General features: G+C 37.6%; 1 protein-coding gene across 2 annotated transcripts; it reads left to right on the forward strand.

Annotated features, from left to right (window-relative positions):
• The first annotated feature begins 1,427 nt into the window (after nt 1–1,427).
• hpgds (hematopoietic prostaglandin D synthase) lies at nt 1,428–18,607 on the forward strand. 2 transcript variants are annotated; one of them, XM_012960165.3, is made up of 7 exons: nt 1,428–1,503; nt 7,712–7,753; nt 9,816–9,957; nt 14,004–14,096; nt 14,233–14,342; nt 17,262–17,345; nt 18,298–18,607. In XM_012960165.3, the coding sequence occupies exons 3-7, from the start codon at nt 9,825–9,827 to the stop codon at nt 18,460–18,462; spliced, it is 585 nt and encodes a 194-aa protein (XP_012815619.1). In that variant the 5' UTR covers nt 1,428–1,503; nt 7,712–7,753; nt 9,816–9,824; the 3' UTR covers nt 18,463–18,607.
• The last annotated feature ends 300 nt before the right edge of the window (nt 18,608–18,907 follow it).

Consider the following 18,907-nt stretch of genomic DNA (forward strand, 5'->3'; position numbering starts at 1 on the left):
ATAACACCCCTTGAAATGTTTAAGTCTGACGCATATGATGCATAAGCTAACCATACATGCACAGATAAAATTGCATAGGTAAAAATCACACAAAAAGTTTAGTATGGTTACCTGTGTTTGTATGCTAGCCCACCAAACCCAACTAATTTCAACCTGCAAAAGAGCAGCAGGTGTTATGAGGAGGAGTGTACCTGCAAAGGTGCACTGAATGCTGAATACTGAATTAGATTTACACAATTTCAGAGTTCAACTTTTACATGGCATCTTGTGGATACAATTCCCATAGCAGAGACTCAAGTTAACCTACAGTATGGGGCACATTTACTAAACAATTTACTAGGCAATTAACAATGCTTTCAGCGTGACAAATTCAGAACAAATATCACAAAAAATCAGTTTGTTTGAATACGAAGATTTTGTACTTACGATCCGAAATTTTCGTATTGATTGTTTGCGAATGGCGATCTGATTTTCGTATCCGAACGATACGGAAAAACCTTTCTGATTTTTATGATTTTGGAAGCCTCCCATAGGACTCAGTGGCACTCTGCAGCTCCAACCTGGCCCAAGGAAAGTCATGATAACGAAGCTTGAATGAATCCGAAACTTTCGTACTCATTACGATTTTGTCAAGCAAATTGTCGCAAAGTACGAAAAAGTTGCACAAATTAACGAAAATATAGCAGAAAATATGCAAAAGTTGTAAACTTTAGAAAAAATACGATTTTTTTGTATTCAGCCCTGTCGTACTTTAATGAATGTGCCCCTATGTGTTTCCATGGGGAATGCATAAAAAAGCCACCTCATGGGTAGACTGGTTTTGTGTGCAAGACAGAGCCTTAAAAGTCTTTACAGGCTTCAAACTCATACTCACATGTCTGAAATACAGATGTGAGAGCAGCTAAATGCATGAGCTTAGTGATTCCATTTTATTCTTACCTGATTGCACACATGAACATTCAGATCTGAGTTTTTAGCACACTTAATTTTTTTAAAACACAACATGCTGCATTTCTGTGCATTTGTCAGTGCATACATAATATATTGAAATAGAGAAATATATGCTGAGCTCATCCAAAAGCACTTGTATTAAAAAGCAAACGTAACTATGTGCGTCAAACCCTTCCTCTCATATTTACTTAGGCACTAATACTTTGTATACTTATTCCTTACTAGCTTGTACTTATTCCCAATTATACCTCTACCAAAAACTGTTTCTAACAGAATGAACAGCAAATATTTCAAGAAACACTACATATGTACATTTCCACCGGTTCCAACACTGCTTAAAAATGTTCTGAAAAAAAGCTACAGAATAAATGGAATGCATTTTCTTTTCCACTAGAGGGCACTCTGTACACTCTCTGGTTCCTAGGCTCGGGGAGGGGCGGAGCTTGCGCACTTCCTCATCTGCTGCTATAAATCTCCAGTTACAGCGCCGTGCAATCACATTGCGCCTGAGTGCTTGCAGAGGAAGTTTTGTGGTCAGATTGTGTTCCTGAGGTAACGTTGTTAGAAAGCTTTGCTTATTAATCTTTACAGGAAAAGTATATCATGTATTCATTTTAGCCTACAATGCTAGGTTATCAGAAGTATCATGTTGTTTGCAGGGCGGGAATTGTAGATATATAATGAGCTCATATTTAGTAATGGGCATTTACAGATTTGGTTTGTACTTTGCAAGTTGAAAATTAGAGTACACACAATTATTTTATATTGAACAATCATTTATGAAACCAAAAAGCCTTAATTTAGCAAAGCATTGAATATAGTATTTCATATAACGTATATGACATGGGCTCCTTACATGTACAGGTCATATGTATACATGTATGTGTATGTGTGTGGAGAGGGGGGTGAATCCAGATAGAGGGGCTGCTTTAATATTTAGTATTAAAAAATGGTGCAGCCCAGCAACCTGCATTGTTTAGAAGTGCATTGCCTCACCTGCTGGCAAATACCTGGATGATGTATATGTGTCACAGTATAGTTCGCTAAATCCAAGCAGCTATACAGTTCTGTACTATGCAGAGTTTGTCTGGAGGTACTGTTCACTTAATTGCTTGAATTCATCCTTAAACATTATATTTATAATTCCCTTTAAACAGCGGTGAGAATTCTGCTGTTTTACCACCCACCAAATCAAGCAGGCAGCAGTTTGCTGGAAATAACCCTGTGTGTCACTGCTCTTTCTCTGTCACAGATATTAATGGAAGGGGAAGCAGCACTTTCTGTTTTTAGTAAAAGTGTCAGCTTTGTGTATCTGTGTTCCAAACTGCACTTTTTTAGCATTTTCGAATCATATATAAAAGTAACTTGATATATATATATGTTTGTATCTGCAGCAGCTACAATACTGTATAGGAATCTCATTGTGTTCTGTACTTGGTTTCCTAACTTTGTAGCAGAGCCAGCAAGCAAAAGTAAGATGAAATGTCAATGTAAGAAAATTAATACATTTGCAAACAAACGCCACATATTAGCTGAATAATGAAATGGTGAAAGGGTAGGTAACTTGCAGGTTACCACACCGGCCATAATCTGCAGTTTTAAATATCTCTAACCTTAAAGGCTCCACCTTCATTTTAATCTTTGACCCCTAACAATTGTTCACTTGCTGTTACAAAGTTAAGCATTTACTTGCACTTATTTTACCTCTTGGGGCTGAAATGCATAATTGATTTTCAAAACCTGTCTGATCTTTTTCTATAGTTTGAAATGTAAACAGGGATAATGTACAAACATATTTTACTGTAGGTCAGGTTACCTATACACATAGTTATATGATTGGGGCAAGCTGTGAACCTTATATCTTTAAAGACTGAAAGGAATTCCTTAGATATTAGTAAAAGTAATTGTGTATCATCTTTCTCTTCTTCAGGTTGACTTGTCTTGCCACCAACTTTTTCTTTTTCCTTTCCACTATAAAGATGGTACAGACTATATTGATGCACACACAGTTTAAATATTAATTATAAATGCCCTTATGTGGAGAACTTGGCAATTTACTTGTGTGTATACACAAATCTTAATATCTCATTTATTTCCATTCTTTTAACCATTAATGCATGCAATTCATTAAAGAGTAGTTACAATCACTGCCTATCTATAGAATAGACCTGTGAGTTATTAGGGCTCATTTACTAATTGTGGGGCAGGGTAAAATGTAACAGACCCCAGCTAAGGGAGTGATCTTGTGGCCATTAGTCCAGTGGTCTCCATCCCCACACACAAGCTGGTGGTGCAGGGAGGGAAAGACACATCTCTTCTAGTGCACCTCCTTTAAAAAGGGTTAATAGTCTCCATCTTGCATTGCATTGGGTCCTTTTCTGTTCGGTGACATAGAGCATGTACAGCTGAAGGAGGTACACTAAAAGACAATTTTTTTTTTTTTTTTTTAAAGAAACTTTTCAGACTTCCTGAGGGTACAGGGAGGTAAGTCATAGGATGGGTTGGGAGAGAGGCCGTTAGAAGAATGCTTTCATTCCTTTGTGTCCTTTGTGTCCTAGGTTATACTTTTACGTCATTAAAGTTTTTTTGGTTTTTTTTTTAGGGTTTAACTTGCTTGCATAAGTAATAAGATTTAGCGCTGCTATCCATACCGAACAGTTCTGCTAGGTGAACCACATACCACCAAACGGACAATGCTATCTAGAAACTGGGTGGTTGGACTAGGGTTTTTTTTTTTCCTTTTAATTTGGCTCTGTTAATTTATGGATTGAAAGTCTTCTTTGTTCTATGTACCTGATCTAATGATTCATCTTATTCATTACAATAATGAATATTTGTAAGTTTTAAAGGACAAGCAAAGCTGTAAGACAACATATGTTCCCTCCCGATTCCCCCCACCCATAAAATTACACCACCTGCGCTCTCCAATACTGTGCTATTTGCATGTACCTCTTAATAATACACAAGCTGACCTGGAGCATGCGCAGTTGAAGGCAAGAGCAGAGCATCTTCTATTGTACATGGTTCTGGTCACTGGTGAGCTAGGAACAGAACAACAAGCCGTTTGGGTTCTGTTCTCTGAGTGGTTTTGGACCAATTTATTAAAATGGTCATTTTGATAATTAGCCAAGGCACCACTGAATATTACTTTATTTTAGCCATGCATTCATCATTTGTACAAATTTTGTTAGACATATGATGTATAAATTACTATTATTGTCCTTTAAAAAAAATTAAAATAAATTCGGAAAGAACAAATGCCATAATGTATATTTCAGATCTTTAAATGAAAGGATGTTCACGTGTTGCTTGAAAGTATTGTAACGTACTGGTGATCTTTCCCTGAGGCCCCTACTATCTTTTGTTAGGCTGTGGCAAAGTAGAAAAAAAAATCACACAAGGAAATGATTCAGCAATTTTGTACAATGCATTCCTAGAAGACAAGTTTGAATAAAGAAAATAACTTGGATTCCTACAAAGGACGAGTGTAGATTCTTAAAACAGTGTTTGTTTGTTTCACAAGCCTTTTCTTAATTTAAAATAAATCCTTGTTATCAGAAATGCTTTGCTCAAAAGGATTTAATTTTTCATAAATATCTGATCATTCGTGGGGTTTTATTCATGGGAGGGTCATCTTGCCTGTGCCAAATGTCAACTCTCACACCTATTTCTTAGAAATTCGATGCAGGTGACTTTTTGTCTGAAATAGCCTATGCACTTCTAAAAAAGTTATCAGCAAACAACATTGTTATCTGTGATACAATATCTCTGTGAACTAATAGATTTTGGAGGAGATTACATTTACATGTGTTATATAATTTCTAATTCTTACAACATTTTCAACTGGTCTTCATGTTTTTAGTTTTGGAATTATTTGTCTTTCTCTTTCCACCTTGGACTTTATCATATCTGGTTGTTTGAGAGTCACTGACCTGGCAACCAAAAAACAATGGCTCTCTGAGGCTAAAAACCAGACAGCTGCTGAAATTCCAAGCTAGACAGCTGTTAAACAAAAAGCTAAATCATTTTAAACCACAGAAATTAAAAATGTATTGCAACTTATAACAATATCACCATCTACATCATACTATGATAAAGTTAAAATAGTGGGATTTATACTCCTTTTGATAATGAATTATGAAATCCTAGAGCTCCAGGCAAAATTTAGGACACTAAAAACATTGTTTTCTCACATTTTCAAAGATAAAAATCTGTAAAAAAAAAAAAAAAAAAACAAAAAACCCTGAAATTCAGGAATAGTACTTCAACAGAAAACCGAATGACTGTCACATTCCAGTCATGGGATGCTTAGCTAGCCTTTTGGGCACTCCTACCCAAAGGACTTAATCCGTACCTTTATATAATCACTTGGGAGGTTGTTAATTGGGTATATGTCTACTTATTACTCAACAATAGCCCAACCTCCATTAAATAATGCACAATTGCCTCCACTCACCTGCTGATTTAATAACCATATACATATTGTTCAACAAAGTTTATATAAAGCCACTTGCACTTTCTTAAGTAAGATTCCTCCTAGCCACACTCAGAGGATTAAGTTCAGCAAAATCCTTCTACAATGTTTGTTTATAAAAACTAGATTTATTATCAAGAAGTCTTGAGGCCTGGTGATTTTCTAGATAAAGGGTCTTTCCATATTTTGGATCACCATACATTAAATCTACTAAATCCTTTAAACTGGTTATGCTTTATTGTTTCCTTAGGTTTGATATGCTATCTGTAATTCTGTATATTCACTATGATTTGCTTTTTAATTCAGCTTTTTTATGAGCATCTGTCCTTCAGCCTATTGGATCTTTACACTGTACCCCACTGCCTGTTGTACTCAACTGCCTGAGCACATTGAGTACATTTTTATCATCCTCCAGTAACTTCCTAACTTTTGCTACAAAAATGTTAAATTCTACCCCTTGACTTTTTTTTTTTTTAATATTTTTTCTCTTTATATACAGTAACTACAAGTGCTAGGCATCTGTTGTACATGGTAATGTCAGACAAAACACTGCTTTTAATAGCAATAATATATACAAATAACTTAAAACCATTACAAATTTGTAATGGTTTTATATTAAGTTGCTTAGAATTATGTTTTAAATTATTTTTTGGGTTTACATGTCCAGTAACATTACTGTGTACTGTAGTAAGTCATCATGGCCAAGATGTTGAGAGACTACATATGATATACATATGGTTCCAGAAATCCCAGAGTGCTGCAATTCCAGAGCATTTTACACTGATGTAAGAGATTTACAGGATGTCAAGCTGAAGCCTAACAGCAATTACCTGTGTTTGCTAGTCCCCATCAGCAACAGAGCCATCTGTGGCCATAGTTATAGAAACAGAAGCAGGTTTATCCGTTTCCCATTCCCTCTTGAATTGCTAAGCTCTCCCTATAGCGTGCCTTGTTTACATTGTGTGATGCTGAAGGCTTTTCTGTGGTATGGTTTTTTTTTTTTTTTCTATGGAACAAAGCAAGTGATGCAAACATCCATAATTTCTACATTCATCTGAATAACAAAAGGCTAAAATTAAAAAATTCTGGGTTTCGTGCAACCCTGCCTGTAACCAGTCCCTTGCTCCTTGACATAGAACAGGCTTCAGCTTGACAAAACATTAACCAGGTACACTAATAGGGTCAGGGAATAGCAGTTCATTAGGGAATAAGAAATGGAAATTTCTGCCAGCTATTTGTGTCCCAGTGGCCAAAGATTTTTTATGTTGCCATTGGTGGCAAGCAAGCATTTGTAATGTAAATTCAACTCAATAATAGCCCAGGGAATTGCACTTGGTACTTGTATAGGGCCTGTGTAATTGTGTGCAGAGTAAGGTGGGCAACGATAATCAGTGTGTGTATGGTGGGAGATGAGGTGACTGATATCGGTAAAAGCCTTGGATATTGGTCGTCTCGTTGATCGGGATGGTATTTTAAACTTTGAAAGCAAAGGATGTTACTATGGATACAGAAGTAATCAGTCAGCCAAGACGGTAATGTAGAAACTTTATTGACAACAATGTAGAAGACAAAAAAGAGTATAACAGGTGGCACTGCGTAGTGGTATCACTAGCTACTGTCTATAGACAACATCCCACAGATTCCTTTGCAGGTGTCAAAAAATACTGCTTTGTGTGTATGACTACTTTTACTGAAGCAATTAACCCATTTCCCAATTGTGAACACGGCTATTATTAAAGTATATCTTAAAGGGGACATATTGCTTAGAGTGCACTTCTCTGCATAATTTACATTTTATTTAAATATATTTTATAAAAATCCAGCTAACCTCATTCATATGAAACCATGCCTAGTAACAGGACCTTTTAAAATATGCTTGCTGCATGGCTGATTTGGGAATAGTCGAACTGCATAGAATGGAGACATGAAAGCACATACTGTATTCAGATACACATTCTGCAAGTTCTAAAAGTGCTTTTAAGGGCAGCTGAGGGAGATTTTTGTACCTAAAGGGGTTTAGTTCTAACAAAGGTGATTTATTATTACACCATGTATTTACTCAATATTTTACATACCTTTTATCAATTTGCTTCTATGAGAATGCTATGTGTAAATGCATTTTATTGTGTTACACCTTTTAATTGTAGTGGATGTAACTGGGATTTTACCCACTGATTGATTCACATAACATACTTAACAGTTTGAAGGCTTAATACATAATGTTTGTGACATAACGGTTTATGCTATAAACAGCTGATGTATGGTTGCTTCCCCCTTCCTTTCCAGTCAGTACTGGGTAGAACCACTTTTGGCAGCAAGCCTTCTGGGGTAAGTTCATACCAGCTTTGCACACTGTTCCAGAGTGACTTTGGCCTATTTTTCCTGGCAGGACATTCATTTTTTTTTTTTTTTTTCTATTTTAGAGCCAATTTTCTTTTACTTTGGCCTTGTGTTTGGGATCACTGTCTTACTGCAATATTTACTTTACCACCAAATTTATTTTTTTTTTTTCATTTTCTTAAAGAATTGTATCTGTGTTTTGCACAATCCATTGTTCCTTCTATTTAACAAGATGGGAGAAGTCTAAGCAAATGATTAATTTGCTTGTTGGCATAATGACACTACAATAAAAGTGTAAAACTGCTCTAGATGAGCCCACCTTCTTTTACCTCTTTCATGGTGTCAAAGGGGGTGCCAATCTGTTTTTGTTGTGTACACATTAGACTGAAATCTGCTTACAAATACCAGTGCTGGTACAATTTGAATTCTGTGGGAGGTAGCAGAGGAGATTTCAGGTGTTTTTCCTCAAAAATGCAGGGTGCAGGGTTACTGTTTTGGTGTCGGTTAAGCCTAATGGTTCCATCCCACTATCATTAATTTTTTATCTATTACCAATTCATTTCTTGGCATGTTTTCTTTTAATCCTTGTCCATTTTCTGATCTGTTCCCAAGCAGGCATGGTATTTGTACATCAATTGTAAGACTCTGAGCCAGCTGAAGGTGGATGTACAGTGGCTTGCAAAAGTATTCGGCCCCCTTGAACTTTTCCACATTTTGTCACATTACAGCCACAAACATGAATCAATTTTATTGGAATTCCACGTGAAAGACCAATACAAAGTGGTGTACACGTGAGAATTGGAACGAAAATCATACATGATTCCAAACATTTTTTACAAATAAATAACTGCAAAGTGGGGTGTGTGTAATTATTCAGCCCCCTGAGTCAATACTTTGTAGAACCACCTTTTGCTGCAATTCCAGCTGCCAGGCTTTTAGGGTATGTCTCTACCAGCTTTGCACATCTAGAGACTGAAATCCTTGCCCATTCTTCTTTGCAAAACAGCTCCAGCTCAGTCAGATTAGATGGACAGCGTTTGTGAACAGCAGTTTTCAGATCTTGCCACAGATTCTCGATTGGATTTAGATCTGGACTTTGACTGGGCCATTCTAACACATGGATATGTTTTGTTTTAAACCATTCCATTGTTGCCTTGGCTTTATGTTTAGGGTCGTTGTCCTGCTGGAAGGTGAACCTCCGCCCCAGTCTCAAGTCTTTTGCAGACTCAAGAGGTTTTCTTCCAAGATTTCCCTGTATTTGGCTCCATCCATCTTCCCATCAACTCTGAGCAGCTTCCCTGTCCCTGCTGAAGAAAAGCACCCCCAGAGCATGATGCTGCCACCACCATATTTGACAGTGGGGATGGTGTGTTCAGAGTGATGTGCAGTGTTAGTTTTCCGCCACATATAGCGTTTTGCATTTTGGCCAAAAAGTTCCATTTTGGTCTCATCTGACCAGAATCATGTATGATTTTTGTTCCACTTCTCACGTGTACACCACTTTGTATTGGTCTTTCATGTGGAATTCCAATAAAATTGATTCACGTTTGTGGCTGTAATGTGACAAAATGTGTAAAAGTTCAAGGGGGCCGAATACTTTTGCAAGCCACTGTATTAAGTTATGCCTTTTCTTTACATGCCTATGTACAATACATAGCACTGCTGATTGTATTGGCTTCTGTAAAAACAGTGAATATGAAAATATAGCATGTCTTATGTAAATGTTTAATGCTATTATCACTACCTCTATAATAGAACAAACCGTACTAGAAAAGAAAGCAATTGGCTTCCCACATTTGCTGCCTGTCCCTGCCCGTGCCAAGAAGTTCTTCTCTATGCAGGAGACTTTTCTGGTCCGAATCCTCCATGCAAACCTGTTGCTCCTGTGCTACTGGTTGGGGGGGGTGATTAAACTTGTCCATATGAGTGCCCATATACAGGCATATAAGCTGTGTATGGCAGCCCAGTATTCTTTCAGTAGGACAGTGATAGCAAACACAAAGCCAAAATAACAACGTCCCATTAATAAACTCATTTTGTCTCATTGCAGTGAATAATCATGCCCAGCTACACGCTTAAGTATTTTAACCTTGAAGGAAGAGGAGAGATCCTTCGCTACCTGTTTAGTTATTCAGATATTCCCTTTGAAGATCAGAGAATTGAATTTGCTGACTGGCCTGCACTTAAACCTAGTAAGTATAAAGGTTTTACCAGAAGCATTGACCTATAAAACACTGACTATGGATAACAAGCTCAGTTGGTATGTTTATGTTGGGAATTTCCTGACCTGCACCCAAAACTAATCTGTGTCCATTTAATTTCATCTGAAAATTTTTGAAATCCGTAGTAAAACAATGTACTTATTTATAGCCACAACATAACATTATTATTATTATTATTATTTTATCATGGGCATTTAAATCCCCAAACAGAGTTTTGCCCATCATATTATGTGTAGAGCAGGCTACCCAAAGTCGCCCTGCCCCCCTGGGATCTTAGATTCTGAATGGGCTGGACTCGTGATCCCACTTTTGGTATTGTTAATGAGTTTTTGTACAGGAGTAAATACCAATATAGATCACATTAATATCACATTAATTTCTTGTTGTCTCCTGTCAAATGTAATCAAGTTAAGGACACTTTCACGTTAATCAGATAAATGTGCATAAACCTCGACCTAGACAAACACACTCCGTACTTCACAGAGAAGTGTGTAATATTTCATTGTATTAAAGTTGATTTACCGTATAAGCCGAGTTTTTCAGCCCCCAAAATGTGCTTTTAAAGGCAGCCTCGGCTTATACTCGGTAGGTTGAGAGGTATGCTCCTTGCTAATTACTCGCACTGACTCAGTCTAAATACCAGTATGTGTGCCCTTTTGAATGCTTCCCTATTTCTACTTTTACCAAATAAAATGCACACAAACACCATTTAATAGAGGGCAGTGTCATACGTGACTTTGGAGCTCACCGGAGGAAAGTGGGTGTTGCTGGGGGGAAGTCTGCTTGCAAAGTTCTACAGCAATTTACTCTGAGGTACCTTTCTATAAAAAAAGTTATTGTACTTTAGTAACAATGGTCCAGGCATAAATATACTTATATATAGTTCTTATGTTAAAACATCATAAGAAAACAGACACGTGTAATTTGCTTAACAGATTATGCAATTTGGGGAAAAATACAAGTGCACTGTACTGGTAAAAGTTTTGTGTTTGCTTCAGATACATTACTAGAGTTGATATAAACCCTGGTGTGTAGCCATGGGGGCAGCCATTCAAAAGAAGAAAAGGCACAGGTTATATAGCAGATAACAGATAAACCCTGTAGAATACAATGGTGTCTTATCTGTTATCTGCTATGTAGCCTGTGCCTTTTCTCCTTTTTTCCAGCTTGAATGGCTGCCCCCGGGGCTACACAGCAGGGTATTTATATAAACTATAGTAGTGTTCCTGAAGCAATCACCCCAGTTTTACCAGTGCAGGAATGGCTACCCCCATGGCTACACAGCAGCTTATTTATATAAACTATAGTAGTGTTCCTGAAGCAATCACCCCAGTTATACCAGTGCAGGGCCACAGTACATTATATTTCAATTACTTTAAAAGACTCATATTTTGGTGTTACTGTTCCTTTAAGGAAGCTCATATGTGAAGAGCTCCTATGGACTTTACAGCAGGCTGAAGTACAAGGTATAAGTTAACTGTTATAGCCATGTTATATAGGTATAAGCAAAGGGCACACAGCAGGATGGCAAGTACTTGATACTTAGTATGGCAGCTTCCTTGCCTGACAGTTAAAAAAAACAAACACCCTAGGCTTATACTCGCGTCAATACGGTTTTCTTAGGTAAAATTAGGTACCTCGGCTTATATTCGGATCGGCTTATACTCGAGTATATACGGTAATTAGTTGTGGAGGCAAAATTTAAATACAGGTATAGGACCCATTATCCAGAATGCTCGGGACCAAGGGTATTCCTGATAAGGGGTCTTTCCATAATTTGGATCTCCATACTTAAAGTCTACTAAAATCAATAAAACATGAATTAAACCCAATAGGATTGTTTTGCATCCAATAAGGATTAATGATATCTTATTGGGATCAATTACAAGGTACTGTTTTATTACTACAAAGAAAAAGGAAATCAGTTTTAAAATTCTGAATTATTTGATTAAAACGGAGTCTATGGGAGACAGGCTTTCCATAATTCGGAGCTTTCTGGATAACGGGTTTCAGTATAAGGGATCCCATACCTGTACCACAAATAGCACCCCAAAAAAATACAAAAAACTGAATCGCCAAACCTTAATCCTTCTGGCCTACGGGTAAACCTGCGGGTCCAATGGATTGTGTGTCTACCAGCACATCATTACTGGAAACTGTGGTGCAACTATTGGAGTATTATTCAGCTTTATTTACTCGGCAACTCTGCAGATGTACTGTATAGACTGAATATTTTGTAGTAAATTTAATAATTCTTGTTTAACTTTGTAATATTTTCAAGCGGGAGTTTGCCAGGGCTTCATATGTACATTAAATAGAGAGTTCAGATTGATCAGCTACATGAATTTAGTCATTCAGCCATGTTCAAATATTTGTACAACAGATAAGCAAAACAAATAAGAACCTAGGGCAAGATTCACTGCATGCCCATATTGTAATATTCTCAAACCTTAGCCTGTCGGATAAAACAGTTGCATGTTAATTTCAGTACAATCATTTATGATGGTTCATTAGCCATGAAAGGAAAAAGTACAGTTGCATACGTTTTGCATTAGCACAATAGTGCAAATGTACCCGTTAGGTTAAGGAACAATTTCATAAAACCTATGGCACCCACAAGTTTGACTTATGCTCAAAATGCCCCTGTCCACTCTGCAATGCTGCTGATGGCCCCCTTATAGTTCAGTACCATTTACCAACGCTTGGATTTGTTTTCCCCGATTAGGATTTTTTTTAGTCCTAAAAGTCGGCAGGGAAAAAAGGTGTTTGTTTTTTTTTTGTTTTTTTTTTTACATTTACTATTCAACAAAACGGCTAAAATCTAAATCTGACAAATTTGCCAGGTAAAATGCGCTGAGATCATGTAAAAGTCAGGAGGATCCTTCAATGCTGGTATTATTATGGGACAGTTGGAGAAAGTAGAGGTTTTGGTGCCACAAGTGACTTTTCTGCAACTTTTTCCCACAAGGCTTTTAATTCAGTCAGTTAAGACTTTTTAGTGAATGTCAGACATTTGTGGAAATTAGTTTATTTTAATTTATAAAAAGAAAAAAAATGAGATGTTAGCATTTTAGTAAATCTGCCCTTAGTGTTGCATGAACACATGGAGTGGTGGCCCCCCACTCACTTTACAATATCCAGCATTTAAATTCAGGGCCCAGGCTAGTACTTATGATCAACATGCAGAATGCTTGTAAAAATTTAATAAATAAATATATAATCTTTGATTAGTTACTCTCTAAGGAGGAAGAATCAGGGTTTGAATGAATAAAGATGATTAGGGAGCTCTTGGTAAAATATTTGATGGTTAACCCAGAATGGTGAGTTCTGGGGAGGGGGTAACCCAGTTGCTCTGTGTGAGTGAGGCAGTCCTTACAGCTGCCATAATGTCTCTTGCTTGCAAAAGAGGAATGTGTGAGACAGATTAACACTATTCCATTTTTCTGTGATCCATTCTTTCACATGAGTTCTAGGAAAAAACCTTGTCTGAGGACTAGGAATCTATTTTAGCTCCTGATTTAGAGACTCATACTAGCTGTTAGTGGGAATTCCTGGGAATGCTGGGAACCATTCAAGTTACAGATGTTCTGTAGGGGTTCTGGAAGTGTCTGTAGCCAATGCTATACAAAGCAATAACATAAAATAATGTGAAATGTATGCACATTCGGGGTTCAGTAGCTGTATTTGCTAATATATTTTTACAAGTCTAAACCCATATGCAATAAGAGGCACTACATTTGCCCAAAGCAAATGCCCATAGCAACCAATCAAATGTCTGATTTTAAACATGTGACCAATAAATGCTATCTGCTGATTGGTGACTGCTTCTAGGCAAACTTAGTGCCTTGTATTACATAACCCCACAAAGATGTAAACTGAAAAAATGGACCTGTGTATTAAAAAGCGGATACATGGCCTGTACCATTGAGCCATAGGTAAAACTGTTAATTGAATTAAAGTGTAAGAGGTAACTGTATATGAGAATACTGAATATTATATATCTTTTCATCTTGCAGAAATTCCTTATGGGCAGCTCCCAGTTGTAGAAATTGATGGTGTCATTTATAACCAGAGCCTTGCTGTTGGACGCTACCTGGCTAAAAAAGGAGGTAAAATATATAAGATTTTAACATTTAATACATCTACTAAAGAATTTTTTTTGCTATTATATATTTCTGCTTATACAGGTCTAATAAGCATCCTGTTAGTTGGTATGCATGCCAATTAATTTTTATCTCTTTTTAGGATTGATTGGAAAAAATGACTTGGATGAAATCCGCGTTGATGCCTTAATAGATACCATCGATGACTTTTTCTCAAAGTTCCCTTGGATGGATACTGAAAAAGCTAAAAAGGTATTACATGTAAAAATTCTGATAGGACTATATGTTGACAGTGCCAAGCAAAATTGTTAGTTTCTATAGCAATCATGCTCATTTAAAGGTGTATATACACCTATTATAATAGCCATATAATTGAAAGTGACCGATTTTCAGAGTGAGAAAATGGTGTGCGGTTTCATTTTAAGGCCATGCCCACTTTGGTAGACGCCCAATAAGCCACTCCCCATTTTACAGGTATACCCTAAGTAAATATATAAATGAACAAATGGCAATTTCATGTATAATACCACCAAAACTCATAGCAGGCTTACACAGTGCCAATTTCATGAACTATACCCAAAGAACTCATAGAATGACAAAGTGGCAGCTCATGCATAATACCCCCAGAACTCATAGCAGGCTTACACAGTGCCAGTTTCATGTGTAATACCCCCAGATTGCCATTGTGATGCAGATTTGACTCAGTAGTAAGTAAAGTATTATAAGTGACAGCTTCTTATTGACCTGCTGCTTCCCAGTAAGTTTCTAAGGTAACTAAGTGTAGCAGCACTGCAGACGTGGCCTGTATGACTCTGGGGGAAACCAGACAGGGCCTGACCTGGTTATCACTTTGATGCCTGTGCCCTGTAACATATGACAGATCAGCCTCTCATGTCAGCACACTGAGCTGCCCGCTTGTGTTGGTTTTCTCAACTATCGTCTGTTGCTGCTGTCGTCAGCTGCACTTTCCTTTGCAGTGGAATTGCATTCTGTACAGGAAGGGGGGATCAGGTTACGGGAGGCAGAAGCCAGAAGGGATGAGTAAAATAAAACTCTGGCCAGTTTGCACACTGAAGTACTCTGTGCCAATCAGGGACGCACTTCAGCAAATTGAAAGTACTGCTGCTTGTGGCTCCCTAATTGGCCAATTTGCACCACGCCAAAGGACCTGCTGTCTAATTGCCTGATAATCTCAGGGATTCACAGGGCCTCATTCTCCAGACTGGGGCTGTCTATGGGGACAGCAGCTCCGAAACGGGTTAAATTACCTGGCGCTTCGGTATGGATGATAACCTTAATATAGGCAGACTATTGTCATTGGATAAAGATACAGTATTTCCCTGAAAAATTCCTTGGGTGCCCAGCAAAGTAGCCTTCATCCCAAGTCTTATCCTCTCTGCTTCTGTGCTCCTTCATTTGCTGTTTTAGCCTCCATAGAATGGTCAGCCCGGCTGGTTGGGAACCTCTAGCAGAGAGTCTTTCAGTGCATCTATTATTTAGTTTGTTTTAATAACCACATTAAACTGGAGATTCTTGTTCTTGCTTCACACCTGCCATTGTATTCATCTTGTTAGCACCTGCAAGGGAAGTGTATTATCCTTACTCCCTGTGGGATTATTCTAACGTTGGTATAGCTATTTAATTTCCCTTATAATTGTTTGGTCAGTAATATTTTATGTTTTTAACAAAGAGATGTCAATCAAACTGTTGGTAAAGGAACACGCACGGAACATCTTATATTTCCTATTGTACTTTTTATGTGACTGCTGTTATAATGGCGTATAATGTTAGGGGGAGCTTGTACCAACAAAGATATGGGGTTTGGGGTATTCCTGTATATAATTAACATTTGGGAAGAGATTTAGTATTTTGCAGAATGTGGAATTGGTTTCATCCTCATTATATAAAGATAATACACAAGCCATAAATATAATGGAGCTTAGTGATGTCATTGTTTATAATCAATGCTCAGTAATCTAATTCGTCACATGACTCATTAAAACTTGGGTATCCTAATGAATAATATGCCCTGTTGTAAAATATGAGGATATTATGTTACCTCAGAGTCCCATGGCCTTGTGCCTTTATATAATCAGGGAACTCCTTGGTGACGTATAACATCCAAATGTTTTACAATAGGGGTACAGTATTCACTATACAACAAACCGTTCCAAACAACACACAATGCACTTGCGATGCTCTCTCAAACATTTTAAACGTTTAAAAGAAATCGGAGACTAGTGGAATGCTAAATATTTCTTTCTTCAAATTGTCAAGCCCAAACTAATATACAGCTATGTGATCTGTTATCCAGAGACCCTTTATCCAGAAAGCGCTGAATTACAGGAATCCTACAAACTCAATTTTAATTATTTTATAAGAAATACATTTCAGAAATTTAAAAACCATCTCCTTTTTCTCTAACTTGATCCCAGATAAGATATAATTAATCTATATTGGACACAAAACAATCCTATTGGGTTTAATATTTATGATTTTTTTGGTAGATTTAAAGTATGTAGATCCAAATTATGGAAAGATCCCTTATTCGGGGAAACCACTGTTTCTAAAGATTCTGGTCCCATACCTGTATAAGTGGTAAATAGATATTGGGTTAATGTAATATTAATATCTGTAAGGATCATGGCACACAAGCAGCCATTAAAATAATCAGGAATCATTCTGGGTCTGATTTCACTGACTGCATTGGGAATCGCTGTGCGTAGTACTGGCCCATAATATAACATTAAAAAAATGTTAGTAGGCTACGTGGTGCTTCTTATTCCAGTTAGTAACTAGTATTTCACAGACACCCGAAGCCTTTCCCACTGATATATTGGTTTTGACCTTTTCTGCAATCTACCTTGGCCACAGGCAGATGCATGCAGGAACACCCCTGACCGACACCGCCTGCACCTACGGCTAGCAGCAGTGGGCTAGAGATGTGCAGTGAGCCAACAAAGCCCTAACATGGCAATAAGTCCAAATAAACCTCCCAGTTACAGTACTGTATACAGTAATTGTGTGCTGGCACAAAGGTGCTCACATTCAGCTGGAGAAAAGTACTAGAACACAAATGCAACATCTAAGTAACAGGCATAAAGGAATATGGTCACAACCTTTCTCTCTGTAATTTCTTTTGAGATGATATAAATTAATTTTACTTTTCAGGAATTTATGGAGAAGTCTGGTCCACAGTTGCTGTCTTACTTGGAAAAAACTCTAGGAAACAACTCTTGGTTTGTTGGTGACTCCGTAAGTCTTTCACTTCTTTTAACAATGCAAAATGTGATGGCAAGCATTCAACTCCTCTCATAGTAAATGTGCAGGGAACCTAAGGGAATAATTTCTCCTTCACCGTCCATGATTCTCCAGTCATAAGGAATTAGGTAAAAATAAGCTTATCGTTAGTGTAAAGCATTTCACCTTGCGCTATTATATTGTCACTGGCTCTTGCACACACCCAGCGTCTAACTTTATTTATTGGGCTTGTGTTAAACACACAGATAAAAGCTGCAATGGTGTAGATTTAGGTAATCTGGTTGTTAGATAGCGTGCCTCAGTTTCTAAGTGACACGGACACAGAACTTTCCAAGGCAACTTTTCCTAGAGAACTCTGTAATTAGCAGGCGTAGATCAAAGAAAATAAATGCACTGAGGCATGTAATAGTGTATTGGGAGGTGGTACAAAAGAACAGTGAGAACCTTGATGACTGTTAGCAGGAACGGTGCTAGGATATCAACAAAGTGCAATGCTCTGTTACATTTTGTGGGGTAGGGGGCGATGGCATACAGTGTATTGTGAAAGATTGCCGAGCTAGCTTTGGTTTTAATGCCCTATGATCCACCATTCATTTTCTTTACAAAAGAAAACAATTGTATTGCCAATGAAGATGCTTGACTTGTGTATGGCTTTCTGGTTTTTCCCCCAGTTTGCCCAAAGCACTTTCCTCTTCTGTATCCCCCTAGTCCTGGCCCTGTTAGAAGGCTTGTCTGGATACTGTTGGGCCATATAGTGCAAGATCAGATAGTTAACTTCAGCAGTTGGAATTTTAGCTAAAAACAAATGTAGCAGAAGTCAGTGTAGGCAAATAAAGCGCTGTCTTTTCAGCAACTGTATTAGTAAAATTTATCATTAGTGTTAGCCCCAAAATGTGTTATATAAGCGAAACAGAAATGATGTGAAGCACTCCTTTCTCTCCCGTAGGTAACCTGGGCTGACTTCTACTGGGACACCTGCTCTGATAGCTTTGAAAACTATGTACCTGGCTTTGCAAAAGACTATCCAAAGCTGCTGGCTCTGAAGGACCGAGTGAAGGCCATTCCTGCCATTGCTGCATGGATTAAGAAGAGGCCCAAGAAAGCGCACTGAGTATTTCAGAGCTATTTCTAATACTAGTCACATATGCATTTCTCTTCTCTCATGTAGAAATAAATGTATTCTGTACGTGTAGTGCACTATCTGACCAAGTGCAATGATGCAAATCTGTCCTCAATAAAGAAATTAATACAGAAAACTGGTCCTATTTATTCAGTCTGTAGCAGACCAACATATAGGCCATTACAAGCCTTCTGTTTAAGGAGCCCTCTATTTCATTACTGGGATTTAGGATGGGGGGGTGGTGTCCCAAGCCTGAGTTTTGCCAGCTGCTGCTTTGGACACTTTCCATAGCAACAACTATAATAACATCACTGGAATGGATACCTCAAATATTATTTTCTATTCATATGAGGCACAGCAGGAAACAGGTTGATATTTTGGAACAATTGTGGACAGTCCATAGACTATTGATAATTAAGCTGACATCAAATTATTC

This window comes from Xenopus tropicalis, chromosome 1, assembly GCF_000004195.4.
Source record: "Xenopus tropicalis strain Nigerian chromosome 1, UCB_Xtro_10.0, whole genome shotgun sequence".
Taxonomy (NCBI): domain Eukaryota; kingdom Metazoa; phylum Chordata; class Amphibia; order Anura; family Pipidae; genus Xenopus; species Xenopus tropicalis.